The 18,834-nt window shown below is 40.9% G+C and overlaps 1 protein-coding gene across 3 annotated transcripts in view; it reads left to right on the forward strand.

The window, feature by feature from the left end:
- The window catches only part of LOC126975210 (cytochrome P450 4C1-like), a 38,838-nt gene that overhangs the window by 4,806 nt on the left and 15,198 nt on the right, over positions 1–18,834 (forward strand). For all 3 annotated transcript variants that reach the window (XR_007731671.1, XM_050822996.1, XM_050822997.1), the window contains exons 2-4: positions 8,219–8,325; positions 9,270–9,360; positions 17,699–17,887. Coding sequence is in view for 2 of the 3 variants with exons in the window: in XM_050822996.1 (XP_050678953.1) it covers positions 8,219–8,325; positions 9,270–9,360; positions 17,699–17,887 (387 nt within the window). In the remaining variant the exon portion in view is untranslated. The remainder of the gene's footprint in view (positions 1–8,218; positions 8,326–9,269; positions 9,361–17,698; positions 17,888–18,834) is intronic.

An 18,834-nucleotide genomic window follows, 5' to 3' on the forward strand; every position in this document is an offset into this window, starting at 1 on the left:
TTCCATTTTTCGCTGACATACAGAAATTTTCTTTTCGTCCTCTTGCCTTAATGACCACGTCTGATAACCATATGTTAGACACGGTAGTTTTGCTACTTCATACAGTACCTTTTTAATATTTATATTTATTGTATTATTTTTCATTATTTCTTTTAAACTCCAATACTTTCTCCAGGCTAAAGTTATCCGTCGGTGTGTTTCCTTCTCTGTATGATTTTCAAATGACACTAGTTGTCCTAAGTAAACGTATTCTTTAACATATTCTATTTTTCATTTGCTACTATTATGTTTCGGGGTACTCCGTAAGTTCGTTTAAAATCAATTATCGAACGACAAAACCACCTATTCGAAAAGAAATGCTCCAGACCTGAGTGGAATGGGCGGAACAAACTCAGCAAAACCTATTACTTAAAATATGAAATAGCCTTACTTATTTATTTATTTCAAGCAATATCAACAGCTATTGACACAAAATAAAAATACAATGAAAACTTAGTGCTAATTACAGATATTCACTAATAGACAATAGAAGTAGTGAGAAGCAAAATTATAAAGAGCAAACATGTAAGTAATATCTCTATATTATATATAATGAAAAGGGTATCGAGGTTCAATCACGCCTAAACCACTGATCGTATCAAATCAAATCATTTATTAATAACACTATAGTTACAAGTCAAAAACATAAGTCTATTAAAAATTCTAATTATCATTTTAGATAGATAGGGAAGTACCTAACTCACAATACTACAGTATTATGTAATTATATATCGACATGAAACTACCACCATTCGCTGCGAAATTTTTCCTAGATGGTTAATGGCTACTTATTTTATTATTGCATTTGTAATAAGATGAATAAAATTTAATTTATTTTCTATTAAAATTTGCCGGGCGGGAACGGCTAGTTATAATCTTAGCACACTTGATATTTACAGGTTAGTCAACGGATTCAAAAAATGATTTCATGATACATTGTTTCATTGCGTTAACAGTTGTATTAAAAATATCCAAATTAATTATTTCACTGCTTAATTTATTATAGGTGGAGCTGACCCGCAAGATATAACTATTGTTTCGGCAGTTAGTAGATGATTGAGGTACATACAATAAATAGGAATGGCGTAGTGCAGTTGACGAAGTTCTCAATGAAATTGTCGATACAAGATCTGGACAATCAAACTTATTTTGAGCTATTTTCGAGAAGAAAGCAATATCAGAGATTATTCGTCGTTTCTCAAGTGTTATTATTTCTTATAATAATTATAATTAAACAGCCTGGAGGTAGTCGCTCATTCCCAAGGTGTGCTATCATGTAGAGAGTTAAATAATCATCATTTGTTAACTGCACAACACACATGTCTTGTAAATTTTAAAATTTAAACAAAGTCAGAATACTGACCTACATAGGTGTTGGTTCGTATAATCCACTGACCTGTATAAATACCACTGGAAAGGCTGTTCCATACTTTGACAGCAATTTTTTTGTGCCTATTTGAAGCGCCACTCGCGAGCGTTCAGAGAACTAATTTTGACGTATAATATCAATGGCTGCGAAGGAACGTACAATACTCTGAAGTATTTTTACATTTTGAATTAATTTCGTTCGTTTTCCGTGTTATTTATACTTTAAGAACGTAATAAAGTACACATTTTTTTTGCATATAGTTTCCCACCATCTATCGATGTTTGCTGAGGATGTCATCCCGATTGAGTTTTAGTACCGCAGACTCTCGCTACATGGCCAACAGCGCCAAAATGGCGCATATTATACAGGCACAAAAGCACTTTGACAACCGCCTGTCCAGTGATATACAAGTAGAGATCAATGGTATATAGTAGAGGTCAGTGGTATAATCATGGTATTGTAATGTGATTTCTACGTCAATCCTAGATTTACAAAACAAATAAAATTTACTTATTGGATTTTTTGAATACAACTAACAATAGCGTTTAATAGTGCAATCGACAAAAAATTGCTTTAGCATTCGACTTTTTACGTTACCTAACCTTTTGACTCACTCGAGTAATAACGGATAATTATTAAATAATTTATTTGCAGCAAAAAAACCACTTGCAACTGCCAAGTGATGTGATCTGCCAGTAAACAAATTTAAAAATTCAATAAAACTAAAACTGTATAATAAAGCTTACTTACTTGATTAGGTACTTAGAGTACCTAATCCGTTATTTTATAGTATGGTAAAAATACTTGGGAATAAACTTGCTCTAACCCTGTTTTAATAAGACAAAACATGATAATTATCTAGAGCTTTATATTATTTTTACAAACAACATAATGTAGCTCTTATTATTATAAAAAACCAAAAATTTATGATTCAAAATGATCACATATGATTTCAATGAATAAAGATATTTTGACTCATAAATAGGCACAAGGTGTTATGCACATGTCATGTACACTCAGACCAGCACCGATCTTCCGCTTGAGTACTATTCTGTGACCTCTATCTTTCTACGGCCTCACAAATAAAATTGGCATAAAGTTGTACCTGAGCATAAACCAAGAGTATGCAATATGTTTTCAAATAGAAATTTTGCCTTTGATTGATTTATTTTGACGTATAACGTTTTCCGCGTTTAATTGCAAGGCTGCTTGACATTCGGAAAACTTTAGAATTATCATTGTATTGACAGTTTTGTCAGATATATAGTCAACATTTTGCACATTCTTGGTTTGTTCTAGGGTATAACTTTATACCCAGTTTATTTGTAGGGCCGCTAGTATATAATTTCTTTTTTGCATTTATTGTGAAGACGCCTAATACCTACAGGTTGTTCACGTATATTTTTTGTTCATATCAATCTGGTTCGTCCTTTGCAACATTTTAAAAGTAACTCGCCATCAATTGGGCTTTGCTGTAAGCATTTATATGATTATTATGGTTTTTTCCTAGTTATGGATATTTCATGGAGATTTATGTTTATTTAAGTAACTTTATTCTATTTTTCAATCATTGTGTGTAGCCCTTGATGACTTGACGGTACGCTGACGTGGTCGCTAACTATGGGCCTTATGAGAAGGCTCATGGGCTCATGGTCTCTCAGAGGGCAATGGAGAGGGATATGCTCGGAGTTTCGCTGCGAGATACGAAACAGAAATGAAAAGATCTGTTGGAGAACCAAAGTCACCGGCATAGCCCAAATGATTGCGAATCTGAAGTGGCAGTAGGCAGGGCACATAGTTCGACGGAAAGATGGCCCCTGGGGCAGTAAAGTCCTCAAATGGCGACCACGTACCGGAAGACGACGTCTTGGTAGGCCCCCCCAAGATCTCTGGAAAACGTTGGATGGGGGCAGCGCAGGACCGATCGTCGTGGAAGTCTTTGTAGGCCTTTGTGCAGCAGTGGACGTCTACCGGCTAATGATGAATGAAGATGATGATTGAAAATTAACTCAAACAGAGAAATATGCTATTCGTTATTTAAACATATTTTTTTGTTTTATAGTCTATACAATACAGAGTCACAAGCGAGATTCATTGTATGTAAATTATTTACTATTTTTAATTTTATATTTACAGTACAACAGTCGCGCGACTGCAAAGTTAGAGGTAGCTAATAATTATCCCACTTAAACCAGATGACAATTCTTAATAATGACGGATAACCACAGTGTAATCAGTTGAATGACTTTTCTTTTATCATATTTCATCATAGTTTTTTAAGTTCTTCTCAGAATTTCTTTGAATGCATGTTTCATTATATTTCAAAGCAAAATTTTATAAAATTGTAGAGTCGTGTCAATACGTCCCCCACGTATGCTCTAAACTTGTGGGTTCCTAAGTCATAATCGGTCCGTAAATTGATTTCACAAAGTAGCTGTGCAAAGCAAGAATTTCCTTAGAAAACGCACGGTTGTAGAATACCAGGAGTTAATATGTTACGGGTGGAATTTCGCAATTTCTCGCGTCCGATGTCCGGTGCTGGAATTCGGCTGCTGGTATCTTGAACAACTCCTGTGAGTACTCCTCGCAACGCCAAAGAATCGAGACAATAGGAGATGACTTGATTATCGCTGATTCGAGACGCTCGTCGTTGTTTGCGGTTAAATAAAAGAAGTTGGTACTGGGGAGCGCCCGACCAGACGTTTCTAGATACTACTCCTCGGAAACAAATGGCGCTCCGAGGGTGAAGAAGCAGAAAGCTCCCAGCATTCTTCTTTTGCGACCTCTTTTTAATGAAGTATACAACTTTGTACTGTCATTGTTATTGCTATAAAATAATAATATCTAGTCCCAGGCTGTCCGCTCACTTAGATATTCAGCTGTGGAGTAGTATGATTTACGACAGAGCCATTTTTTAATAAAACACTAATATTTATTTATGAACATCGGCCCGGACTTTATTATAAAAGTTTATACATTAATTATCCTTAAAGCTTTTATGTAGGTATCTTATTAGAATTAGTTATAAGGGTTCTTCCTTATAACTCAATAAAATTAAAAACAGTAATAATAAAGTAAAAGCGACTTGGAATGTAATGAACAATGAAACTGGTAGATCGAATTGCCGTAACACCTTTATCTGTTTAAATATTAATAATCGCGTTATAAATACGGAAATAGAAATTGCAAATTAATTTGATAAATACTTCTTCGAAATCCCGATTATCACGACCAAAGACCTTAACTCTTCACCAAAAGCAGCACATGATATGCTTAAATTACACGTACTAGTATCTTCCATTGGTTTGAAATTTAAGTATGTTAAAGATAGCGCTATAATAAAAATCTTAAAATTAATTAACCTAAAAAATACAAAAGACCTATGGGGCCATTCGACTAATATTGTAAAATACATACTTGACATAGCACCTGAATTAGCAATTATATTTGCTGCTGCTGTATTGAACATGGCGTGTTTCCTGACCTTCTGAAGTATAGTAAAATTACACCAATATTTAAATCGGGACTCACTTCTGACCCGAATAACTATCGCCCTGTTTCGGTGTTGCCGACCCTTAGTAAAATTTTTGAAAAAATTATTTTAAGCCAAATGCTTACTCACTTTAACACTTACCTATAAGTTACTTCATATAAAACAATTTGGCTTTACTAGGAGACGCTCGACTACGGATGCAGGTGTTGAACTCATCAGGAATATTTTTGAGGCCTGGGAGGACTCACAGAATGCACTTGGTATCTTCTGTGATTTATCTAAGGCTTTTGATTGTGTTCAACATTCAACGCTGGTCAGGAAGCTATGCCACTATGGTATAAGAGGATCTGCACTCGATCTTCTGATCTCATATTTAAATAATAGGATTCAGAGGGTCGAGGTGAATGGCAGGAGATCTCCTGGGACTCCTGTCGGTATGGGGGTACCTCATAATGTTAACACGAGGAACAAACATAAACTTGTTATGCCTACTACTCGGTTGGGTCGAGTTAGTAAGTCTTTTGTTGGGCGATGTATATGCTTCTACAATATGATCCCAGAAAATGTACAAAACAAATGTGTTACGAAATTTAAAAGAATTGTTAAAAAACGTTTGTGTGGGAAAGGTTATTATAGCATAAACGATTTTCTTAATGACACCACGAACTGGGATTAAAGCGAACACCCTCAGCCTCTTTAATTATTAATGTTTATTGTACGATATTACATTGTAATCCATATTTTATATAAAAAAAAAGCCCGCTGAGTTTCTTGCGCCCATTCTCAGGTCTGAGGCAGTCTCTTATGAATGGGTGGTAGATTTTGACGTTCAATAAGTGATTATAAATCCTATTTTGAATAAAAATATTTGAATTTGAATTTGAATTTAATGAATGCATAGATGAGGTTGTGTTCTCTGACTTCATGAAATACAGCAAAGTAATACCTTTATTTTAATCGGGCAATTCTTTTGACCCTGCTAATTTCAGGCCTATTTCAGTGCTGCCTGTTTTAGTAAAATTTTTGAAAAAGTTTTGCTTCAATAGCTAGCTACAAATTCTTGTAAATTAATTAACAAAAATCAATTCGGTTTCACTAGGGGCTTATCAACAATTAATGCATTTACTGGACTCATTGAGTACATCTTTGATGCTTGGGAAGAGTCACAGGATGCATTGGGCATTTTTTGTGATTTGTCCAAAGCATTTGACTTCGTCCACCATGAAACTTTACTCCTAAAACTATAGCATTATGGAGTGAAAAATAGAGCCCTAAATCTGTTAAAATCATATTTAAACGAAAGAGTTCAGATATCCGATGTTCCACAGGGTTCTATTCTCGGTCCTTTCTTGTTTCTTATATATATTAACGATCTACCGTTTGTGGTAGATGATAGCCATGAGATTGTATTGTTTGCTGATGATACTTCACTTATTTTTAAAGTGAAGCAACGTGTAGATATTGATGAAGAGGTAAACGATGCACTCTCAGATAGTGCGTTGGTTTGAGACGAATAATCTGCACTTAAACAGTAAAAAAACAAAGTGTTTACGGTTCATTACACCAAACAGCGGAGTACAAACCAACGTACTTATAAATGACCAGAGATTGAAACTTGTGGACACTAGGGTCTTCTTGGGTGTCACGTTAGATAAAAAGCTTCAGTTAGGTCCACATATTGCCCATCTAGCAGATAAACTCAGCTCTGCGGCATATGCCGTTAGAAAGATTAGAGAGAACATGAATGTTGCGACCGCTAGATTAGTGTAATTCAGTTATTTTCACAGCATCATGACGTACGGTATTTTACTAAGGGGTCATGCTACTGACATTGATATAGTGTTTGCTTTGCAAAAGAGAGCTGTTCGTGCTATATATCAGCTAGGTTATAGATAATCACTCAAAGAAAAATTTAAATAAATAAATGTTATGACTGTTCATTGTCAGTACATTTATGAAAATTTAATATACGCTCACAAAAATCGCCACGTTTTTGCTCTTAATAGTGAATTTCATAACTATAACACTAGAAATAAGGGATTACTTGTAACTAAATCTAGTAGGCTTCATAAGATACATAATAGTTTTAAGGGTAAATTAAACTTTAACCCTTAAATGTATACACTTCTATAATAAAGTCCCAGCCACTGTTCAGACATTATCTATAAATAAATTTAAATGGCTCTGTCGTAAATCCTATTACTCCACAGCTGAATATCGAAGTGATCGGACAGCCTGGGACTAGATTATGATTATTTTATAGCGATAGAAATTACTGTACAATATTGTATATTTTTATTGAAAAGAGCGCAAAAAAAGAATGCTGGGAGAGTTTCTTGCGCCGCTTCTTCTCTCTCAGAGCGCCATTTGTTTCCGAAGCGGTAGTAGTATCTAGTATATTAGAAATGACATCAAAAATAATTCTGAAGGCATCAATTTTGAGAAAATAAATGCCTTTTATGCATTTTGCCTTTTAATGTCAGGCTGAATTTACTCCTTATGCAGGCTTTTTAGAGACCAGTTTGAGGGTGCAAGCACTCCTTTTAAGAGCAAAAGAACATTGTTAGTTTAATTATTTATTAAATATCATTATATTATTATGGTAATTATGTCTGGTATCGAGAAGTCACTGACAGCTGAAACACAGTTCATACAAGTTTAGCGGTCTTTGTCTGTATTGTATGTAAATTATTAATAATATAATTAAGAAACATAATTTTAACTTGTAATGCTATTATTTATTGTAATATTTGGGTAAAAAAGGTTTTTATAATTATTATTATTAACATTTTCTTAATATTGTGATTTCCAGCTTACATCCTCATCCATCCAAGTTACCAGTGGGAGGCTCCTTTGCACAGGATGCCGGCTAGGTAACACTAGGTAACACAACGGTGCCTTATTCTGTCGTGAAGTAGTAATGTGTAAACATTACTGTGTTTAGGTCTGAAGGGCGCCGTAGCTAGTGAAATTACTGGGCAAATGAGACTGAACATCTTATGTCTCAAGGTGACGAACGCAATTGTAGTGCCGCGTTTAATGTGTCAAGGATCCTGAGTGGCACTGCATTGTAATGGGTAGGGCGTATCAATTACCATCAACTAAACGTCGTGCTCGACTCGTCTCTTATTTTCAAAAAAAAAAGTTATTAAGTTGGATCACTAGGTAAATTTTTGTATTTTGATAGGTAATTACTGCAAGTATTGATTTCCTTATTTTACGTTGAATATTTTTATTATTCAAATATTTTATTAATTCCAAATTGTATTAACATTTTTTGCAGTAAATTACATTATCCAATGGCTTTTTTGTTCCAGGATTTCTACCTCTTCTACATCGTCTACTTAAAACTTATGGCGACGCAGTTCGGTTTCACTTCTTTCATCAGCCATATGTACTTCTATGTAATCCTAAACATATAGAGGTAAAGTATTGTTTTAAATTTAGTTTTAATAATTAACCGTTTGCTCGATTGTTTGACAAAGGATGCCCCATAATTTGACTGTCACGTACCTAGTGAAGCATGTGCTTAAACTTGCCATACCAGATATATTTTAAACTTCCCGCCGAGAAATTCGGGAAGTTCTTGGTTTTACCCCGTTTTTCGAAAATCGAGTTATGAATTGAAATTCAAAAATTCTTAATGAGGCTTAAAAAACTGCGTCGAACCTCGTGATAATCGGTTCAATCATTTAAAAATTGATGCCGTTTTAAAATAAAAAAAATAGTATTTTATTAAACTTTTATCATACATAATTATTTTGAGAATGTTTTTTCAAAACTCCGAAATTTAATATCTGATCAAGTACATGTTCTAAGTTCTTTAATAAGGACCTCAAAAACATAGAACAGCTAACTCTTTGAGCTCGAAGAGCTGAAAATAAAACAAATTATATAATTAAATTAAAATCGGCAGAATCGTTTGGCAGGACTTTTGTCCCCTACTCCCGTGGAAAGGTAAAGCACAGTACATTTTTATGATTTTTTTAAATTTCATTTTGAGGTTATGTTTTTGAATATTTTTTTGGGGTTAAAATTACTATCATGTCACAGGTGGAGGGAGGGAGATGTCCTCTTTCCCCTAGTAGCTTAATGATCAGAACAAAATTATGTTTGCCATTCTGCTATCACAGTCATATTGCATTCATTTTTCTATATTTTATCCGTTTTTAGGTTAAAATAGTTTTTTAATATTTTCTAGAAAACAGTCCCTTTTAAGGCCATTGATGTTGTTGTGGGACCAAACCTCTACCAAATACAAAATCTTTCTCCCAAAAACTCCTGCTAGACAATTGCGAATCCGACCCTAATTAAATATTCATTTCTCAATGGTTTTGATAATTAATCAAGGAAATAATCATTTTTCAGCCTTTAATGACGGATCCAGATTTAATCACGAAAGGCGTCTCCTATGATTACCTTGTTCCCTGGTTGGGAGACGGTCTTCTTACTTCAACAGGTTATTATTTCTTTATTAAGTTATGTTTTTCTTATTAGTCGGAGGCTTATTTACCAGTGGTAGGCTTCTTTCAGAGGATTCCATCTAGATCAAAAAATAAATTACCCCAGGAGGGTACCGGCTCTTGTAGAGCCGGAGAATCCCTCCCCGAGCATTCGCGCTCGGGTTGCCCCTCGTATTCTGGGGAGGGCACAGTACCGCGTATGTCACAGGACAAACAGGGCAGCAACACCACGGCACCCCGCTCCACGCTTAATGTGGACTTTTGTAACATCCGGGGAATTCACTCCAACTTAAACGCCGTCCACCACCACCTTGAGACGGCGCAGCCGGCCTTGTGTTTCCTTACGGAGACGCAGATATCTCGACCTAGCGATACGTCATATTTAACGTACCCCGGGTACAAAATTGAGCATAATTTCATGCCTCATGCCGGGGTATGTGTGTACGTTAGGGAGGATATCTGCTGTCGCCGTCTCGGCAATTTTGAGGGTAGGGGCCTGTCTACTCTCTGGCTCCGCGTAGATTTAGAGGACCGCGTCCGCATCTATGCGTGTGTCTACAGGTCCCATAGTGGTAACGCAGAAACGGATCACCTCATGGGCTGCGTTCAAGCGGCATTTGATGACGTGCTTGCTCAGATCCCCTCCGCTGAAATCGTAGTCTTGGGTGATTTCAACGGGCACAATGCCGAATGGCTTGGATCACGTACCACAGACTACGCAGGGCGATCTGTGCATAATTTTGCATTGGCGTATGGTCTGTCCTAATAGGTTGAGTCGCCGACGCGGCTCCCGGATGTGGATAGCCACATGCCGTCCTTATTAGATCTTCTGCTGACTACACATCCCGATGGTTACCAGGTCTCTGTCGACGCCCCCCTCGGAACGTCCGACCATTGCCTGGTCAGGAGTGTAGTGCCTATCCGACGCCAACGTCGCAGACCATCAGCGACCCGCCGCGTTTGGCACTACAAGTCAGCAGATTGGGATAGGATGCGTTCCTTTTTTGCATCCTACCCTTGGGGCAGGGTTTGTTTCCTTTCAGATGATCCTAGTGCCTGCGCCGTTGCAGTAGCCGATGTGATACTGCAGGGCATGGATATTTTTATACCAAGCTCTGTAGTACCGATCGGTGGCAGATCACAGCCCTGGTTCGATGCGTCAGTTAAAGCAGCATCTGACTGCAAAAAACAGGCGTATCGAACTTGGGTTGCGGCGCTGGGCTCAAAGGATCCGAACTGGAAAGTTCTGAAGAGGAAATATAACCGTACCTCCAGATTTTTTAAGCGGCAAATCGCCCGTGCGAAATCGAAACACGTCGTCAAAATTGGCGAGCAGCTTTCCAGTTACCCGACCGGAACACGCAAGTTCTGGTCGTTGTCGAAAGCTGCTCTTGGTAACTTCAACCAGCCGTCCATGCCGCCGTTGCACATGAGGAATGACACCCTGGCCCATACGGCAAAAGAGAAAGCCGATCTCCTGTGCACTCTTTTTTCCTCCAACTCGACTCTTGACGACAACGGAAAAACACCGCCGACCATCCCGCGGTGTCAGAGCTCCATGCCTGAAGTACAGTTCCGACAGAAAACTGTTAGGCGAGCTCTGTTTTCGTTGGACGTCAGGAAGTCGAGCGGGCCGGATGGCATTTCTCCAAGCGTGCTTAGAACGTGTGCCCCTGAGTTGACGCCGGTGCTAACGCGTTTATTCCGGCACTCTTATTCAAAAGGCGTAGTCCCTGATTCATGGAAGTCAGCCCTTATCCATCCGATCCCAAAAAAAGGAGACAGTTCGGATCCGGCAAACTACAGGCCTATTGCTATTACCTCCCTACTCTCCAAAATTATGGAGAGCATAATTAACCGCCAGCTCTTGGTATACCTTGAGGGTCACCAGTTGATCAACGACCGGCAGTACGGCTTTCGCCATGGTCGGTCGACTGGCGATCTTCTGGTATACCTAACACACAGATGGGCGGCGGCTATTGAAAGCAAGGGGGAAGGCCTGGCAGTTGGTCTGGATATAGCGAAGGCCTTTGATCGTGTATGGCACAAGGCGCTCCTCGCAAAACTTCCATCATTTGGGCTTCCCGAGAGCTTATGCAAGTGGACCTCCAGCTTCCTCACTGGGCGCAGCATACAGGTCGTTATCGACGGTTATTGCTCGAATCCCAAGACCGTGAACGCTGGAGTGCCCCAAAGCTGTGTGCTATCTCCCACGCTGTTTCTTCTGCATATCAATGATATGTTGGACACCGCCAACATGCATTGCTATGCAGACGACAGCACTGGTGATGCCGTATACACGGGCCATGCAGGTCTCTCTCGGGAAAACGTCGACCAGTGCCGGGTGAAACTTGTGTCTTCTATTGAGTCCTCTTTCGAGAAGGTCGCGGAATGGGGTAAGTTGAACCTTGTCCAATTTAACCCCCAGAAGACTCAAGTTTGCGCGTTTACCACTAAAAAAACCCCATTTGCCGTATCACCGCTCTTCGAGAACACTTCCCTTAAAGCCTCGCCTAGTATGGGAATACTGGGTCTCGAAATCTCGAGCAATTGCCAATTCCGTGGCCATCTGGAGGGCAAAGCCAAACTGGCTTCAAAGAAACTGGGCGTCATAAATAGAGCACGGCAATACTTCAAGCCGGCCCACATTCTAGCGCTCTACAAAGCGCAGGTCCGGCCTCACATGGAGTATTGCTGTCATCTCTGGTCTGGCGCACCCCAGTATCAGCTCGATCCATTTGACCGCGTGCAACGCAGAGCAGCTCGAATTGTCGGGGACCCAGTACTCTGTGAACGGCTGGATCACTTGGCGTTGCGTAGAGACGTCGCTTCATTGTGTGTCTTCTACCGCATTTATCACGGGGAGTGTTCCGAAGAGCTGTTCAACCTGATTCCTGCCGCCGAATTTCACCTTCGCACGACACGCCACAAGTTACGATATCATCCCCACCATCTGGATGTGTGGCGGTCCTCCACAGTGCGGTTTTCAAGGAGCTTTCTTCCTCGTACCACGAAGCTGTGGAATGAGCTTCCTTGTGCGGTGTTTCCGGGACGATACGACATGGGTACCTTCAAGAAAAGCGCGTACACCTTCCTTAAAGGCCGGCAACGCTCTTGTGATTCCTCTGGTGTTGCAGGAGAGTGTGGGCGGCGGTGATCACTTAACACCAGGTGACCCGTACGCTCGTTTGTCCTCCTATTCCATAAAAAAAAAAAGATCAGCCTCGAATTTTCCTACCATTGTACAGTAGAGTGCAGATAATATTTTTGTTTCGGTTTGAAGGACGCTAGCTAACGATTACTGTGGTAGTAAGACTTAAGGTTATGTCTCAGATTTTGGATATTTCAAAAAGTCTGCGCTGCTTTACCATCACGTAAACGACTTTCTCATCTAATTACTTTTTCTCAAGTCTGAGGTACATTAAATTTATTATGAAAACTAAATGGTTGGAACTGCTTAAGGTGACAGGTTTATGCGACCAGGATTAGAGCAAAACTATGCCCACGCGTCTATTAGGCAGTTTTCGTTCAGTAGTGTTACGACCCCGCTTTGAATACAACTCCACGCAATGACAAAGTGCTATGTGAAAAAGTCTAAATAACAGCATATCCAAACATAAAAAGGATGGAGTGTCGTATTACAGTTAAGTGTCCCTTTGTCCTCATTAACAAAATTAAGTAACTAACTAAACATTTTCATTCATTTTGCTGAATAATTCACCGACCGGTCAGACTGACACCGAAAGATGGTCGGTAGTGCCTTTCTGTTGCCGTTACGAGTCGAGTTCGAGGCCAGGAGAGTGTCCAGAAGATCAGCCTTCTATTTACGTGCATATAACCGCAGTTAATTAAACAGTTTTGCCCTGTGCTTCCCCGGGGCGTAAAAAGAATAGGGTAGTCCCAGGCCCAAGGGTGTCGTAAGAGATTAATTGTCGTTATTGAAAGTGGGAGAGTCACGCTGCCGTCTTATGACGTCAGCACAATCGGGCCAGACTCGTCCGGGTTACTTACCACACTCGCACAGAATACCAGTGTGAAGTAGCGGCCTAGTGCCGCTATGTTTCGCATAGGTTAGTGTCGAGGACCGGAGGCCATCCCTTACCCCCCTCCCCCTCCCCATCGACCCCCAACAAAAATATGTGAGCGGTCCTAAATAAGATATTACCCCAGGAGGGTACTGGCTCTACCAGAGCCGGAGAATCCCTCCCCGAGCATTCGCGCTCGGGCTGCCCCTCGTATTCTGGGGAGGGCACAGTACCACTCATTTCATAGGACAAACAGGGCAGCAACACCACGGCACCCCGCTCCACGCTTAATGTGGACTTCTGTAACATCAGGGGAATTCACTCCAATTTAAACGCCGTCCACCACCACCTTGAGACGGCGCAGCCGGCCTTGTGTTTCCTTACGGAGACGCAGATGTCTCAACCTAGCGATACGTCATATTTAACGTACCCCGGGTACAAAATTGAGCATAATTTTTTGCCTCATGCCGGGGTATGTGTGTACGTTAGGGAGGATATCTGCTGTCGACGTCTCGGCAATTTTGAGGGTAGGGACCTGTCTACTCTCTGGCTCCGCGTAGATTTAGAGGACCGCGTCCGCATCTATGCGTGTGTCTACAGGTCCCATAGTGGTAACGCAGAAACGGATCACCTCATGGGCTGCGTTCAAGCGGCATTTGATGACGTGCTTGCACAGATACCCTCCGCTGAAATCGTAGTATTGGGTGATTTCAACGGGCACAATGCCGAATGGCTTGGATCACGTACCACAGACTACGCAGGGCGATCTGTGCATAATTTTGCATTGGCGTATGGTCTGTCCCAATTGGTTGAGTCGCCAACGCGGCTCCCGGATGTGGATAGCCAAATGCCGTCCTTATTAGATCTTCTGCTGACTACACATCCCGATAGTTCTGGTAACTATACTAACTAACTACCGTCGACGCCCCTCTCGGAACGTCCGACCATTGCCTGGTCAGGAGTGTAGTGCCTATCCGACGCCAATGTCGCAGACCACCAGCGACCCGCCGCGTTTGGCACTACAAGTCAGCAGATTGGGATAGGATGCGTTCCTTTTTTGCATCCTACCCTTGGGGCAAGGTTTGTTTCCCTTCGGATGATTCTAGTGCCTGCGCCGTTGCAGTAGCCGATGTGATACTGCAGGGCATGGATATTTTTATACCAAGCTCTGTAGTACCGATCGGTGGCAGATCACAGCCTGGTTCGATGCGTCAATTAAAGCAGCATCTGACTGCAAAAAACAGGCGTATCGAACTTGGGTTGCGGCGCTGGGTCAAAAGATCCGAACTGCAAAGAAGAGGAAATTCTGTGAATTTTGAAGCGGAAATATAACCGTGCCTCCAGATTTTTAAAGCGGCAAATCGCCCGTGCGAAATCGAAGCACGTCGGCAAAATTGGCGAGCCGCTTTCCAGTTACCCGACCGGAACACGCAAGTTCTGGTCATTGTCGAAAGCTGCTCTTGGTAACTTCAACCAGCCGTCCATGCCGCCGTTGCACATAAGGAATGGCACACTGGCCCATACGGCAAAAGAGAAAGCCGATATCCTGTGCACTCTTTTTGCCTCCAACTCGACTCTTGACGACAACGGAAAAACACCGCCGACCATCCCGCGGTGTCATAGCTCCATGCCTGAAGTACAGTTCAGAACTGTTAAACAGCTAAAAACTGTTCGGAGAGCTCTGTTTTCGTTGGACGTCAGGAAGCCGAGCGGGCCGGATGGCATTTCTCCAATCGTGCTTAGAACGTGCCCCTGAGTTGACGCCGGTGCTAGCGCGTTTATTTCGGCACTCTTATTCCAAAGGCGCAGTCCTTGACTCATGGAAGTCAGCCCTTGTCCATCCGATCCAAAAAAAAGGAGACAGTTCGGATGCTTTATAAAATCATGGAGAGCATAATTAACCGCCAGCTCTCGGTATACCTTGAGGGTCACCAGTTGATCAACGACCGGCAGTACGGCTTTCGCCATGGTCGGTCGACTGGCGATCTTCTGGTATACTTAACACATAGATGGGCGGCGGCTATTGAAAGCAAGGGGGAAGGCCTAGCAGTTAGCCTGGATATAGCGAAAGCCTTTGATCGTGTATGGCACAAGGCGCTCCTCTCAAAACTTCCATCATTTGGGCTTCCCGATAGCTTATGCAAGTACACCTCCAGCTTCCTCACTGGGCGCAGCATACAGGTCGTTGTCGACGGTTATTGCTCGATTCCAAAGCCCGTGAACGCTGGAGTGCCCCAAGGCTGTGTGCTTTCTCCCACGCTATTTCTTCTGCATATCAATGATATGTTGGACATCTCCAACATACATTGCTATGCAGACGACAGCACTGGTGATGCCGTATACACGGGCCATGCAGGTCTCTCTCGGGAAATCGTCGACCAGTGCCGGGAGAAACTTGTGTCTTCTATCGAGTCCTCTCTCGAGAAGGTCGCGGAATGGGGTAAATTGAACCTTGTCCAATTTAACCCCCAGAAGACTCAAGTTTGCGCGTTAAAAAAACCCCATTTGCCGTATCACCGCTCTTCGACAACACTTCCCTTAAGGTCTCGCCTAGTATCGGAATACTGGGTCTCGAAATCTCGAGCGATTGCCAATTCCGCGGCCAACTGGAGGGCAAAGCCAAATTGGCTTCGAAAAATCTGGGGGTCATTAATAGAGCACGGCAATACTTCAAGCCGGCCCACATTCTAGCACTCTGCAAAGGGCAGGTCCGGCCACATATGGAGTATTGCTGTTATCTCTGGTGTGGCGCACCCCAGTATCTGCTCGATCCATTTGACCGCGTGCAACGCAGAGTAGCTCGAATTGTCGGGGACCCAGTGCTCTGCGAACGGCTGGATCACTTGGCATTGCGTAGAGACGTCGCTTCATTGTGTGTCTTCTACCGCATTTATCACGGGGAGTGTTCCGAAGAGCTGTTTAACCTAATTCCTGCCGCCGAATTCCACCTTCGCATGACACGCCACAAATTAGGATATCATCCCCACCATCTGGATGTGTGGCGGTCCTCCACAGTGCGGTTTTCAAGTAGCTTTCTTCCTCGTACTACTAAGCTGTGGAATGAGCTTCCTTGTGCGGTGTTTCCGGGACGATACGACATGGGTACCTTCAAAAAAATCGTGTACACCTTCCTTAAAGGCCGGCAAGGCTCTTGTGATTCCTCTGGTATTGCAAGAGAATGTGGGCGGCGGTGATCACTTAACACCAGGTCACCCGTACGCTCGTTTGTCCTCCTATTCCATAAAAAAAAATAACTTTTGTGAAGCTATGAAGTGATGAAGTGATAAGGTCTTAACTATCTTTAACTTTACTTGTTACTATTAATTGTTACTCATCGCGATCATACCGTCACAAACATAATAGCATAAATGCATAAATTAATGCAACTGTTGTGTAATAAGGGGTATTAAAACATGAATGTAGGCTTACGATAATGGTATCACATGATGTTTTAATAACTAATTATCAACAGGTTGCCTACAAGACTTTATCCACACCCATAATACGAATCCTCTATAAAAGATTGTGAAGCAGTTAGCTTACCGCTATCATTAAAAAAGCCAGTCCTAGTAACCCAAATATCATTTAAAGGAATGTTATTATGAAAAGGAATGATATTATGTTGTACTTGGTTATTAGGACATTGGGTGTTTTAATATTGGCAATAAGCTAACTGTTTTAGAATTTTTAATCGAGGATTTAAGGCAAGGGGGTAGATAAATTAACAAAATATAACATATGCCACGTTTATAGATCCTTTTTTTTTGCCATGTTGAGGTAACATTATCTAACAATGTTATCGATTGTTAGAGAATATTGACTATTTTGGGCGACGTCGCTTAACATATACTAACACGGCAACATGTATTAACAATAAATCTCTTTTTTTCCCACCTCTATGAAAATCTGTCTTTTAATCCCTGGTACGACGGACAAAAGTGCCCGATTCTCTTCCGGCAAGCCGACTTTTGTCCCACGCACCAGGGACTAAAAGCGAGCTTTTCATCCAGGGGGAAAATAACATCACGTGAGATAAGTTACCAAGAGCAGCTTTCACCAGCGACTGGAACATGCGTGTTGGGGATGGTCGAAGTGAAGGCAGCTCAACTATTCTGACGATCATTTATTGTTTTTTTTTGCTGAAATCCTTGATCATTCAAGTATCGTGAGCCTTCTTGAGTGTAATTTCCGCCAAGAAGGCAAGAAAGAAGAGGCGAAACACGTGTCGAATTGATTGAAAACCAATCTTGGCGGAATTTACGCTTGAATCGTCTGACGATTATTCATTTTTCTTTTTATCACATTTTAGGTGCAAAATGGCGTCTTCATAGAAAATTCTTAACTCCAGCATTCCATTTTAACATATTGCAAAATTTCCTGCCGGTTTTCGTGAAGAATCAGAAGATATTAGAAGACAAGTTGCAGTGCAAATACAGCGATGGAAAAGAGTTTGATTTGTTTCCAGTTATTGCACTAACCGCCCTTGATAATGTTACTGGTATGTTCATAAATGCTTAACTATTACACTTCATAATAACACTAATGCTCTAGTTCTAGCCATCCAATAGCCTATACAAGTAGATAGGAGGGATCTTTGACCTTGTCATACCCTACTATAGTACCTACAAAATAGATTTATGAGCCTACAAATCTTAACAAAGTTAAAACAACGCTATATTTAAATATTGCGTTATATAGTTCCTCGCAAAACGATAAAAAATCATGATGCAATCACGGACGAGTAAAAAAGAAGGACTCCGTGTCACCTTATTTATGTAAGGTAAGACTTCACTTATGTGAAGTCTTACATCAGTGAAGCACCAAAACAAGCCGGTTAACGTGTAAATACCTATGTACTGCCCCACGCACACACTTAAACCAATACAAGACGATCGATAAAATATTTTAAAAATGCCGTCAAGCGTGGTGGAAAAGTGTAAAAAAAATACTATAAACGTATTTTTGGCCATATAATATGATTATTTAAGGGAGAAAAATTGTGTAACTGGTATATAAAAGTTATGTTTAATCAAGGGGATGTTTCGAAATGTCCTGGTAAAGTTCCTGATAGGCTACTGGCCACTTACCTATCGAATAAAGACATCATTTGAATTTCACAATGTATAGATAGCGTTATCTAGCAGGTAGGGGCCACTTAAATTCTAGGATATATGCAAAAAGGATTTAAACTTTACGTTCAGATGGATGTAGAAGCAGATATCATTACCTGACGGATTGCCTGACAGAGTGACAAGCATTTGACATAATAATGTCAATTTATACGAGGTATGTTCAAAAAGTAACGAGAATTTTTAAATTTCGCGGGTTTGGAGAGTCCGCCTGTATAAAATATTTTTTATCATGTTGGTACACATGCCCCTGAAGTACGATAAAATTTGAAGTACGTTGAAGATGACGAACGACCCGGACGCCCAAGCGCATCAA

The sequence above is a fragment of the Leptidea sinapis genome, chromosome 35 (genome assembly GCF_905404315.1).
Source record: "Leptidea sinapis chromosome 35, ilLepSina1.1, whole genome shotgun sequence".
Taxonomy (NCBI): Eukaryota; Metazoa; Arthropoda; class Insecta; order Lepidoptera; family Pieridae; genus Leptidea; species Leptidea sinapis.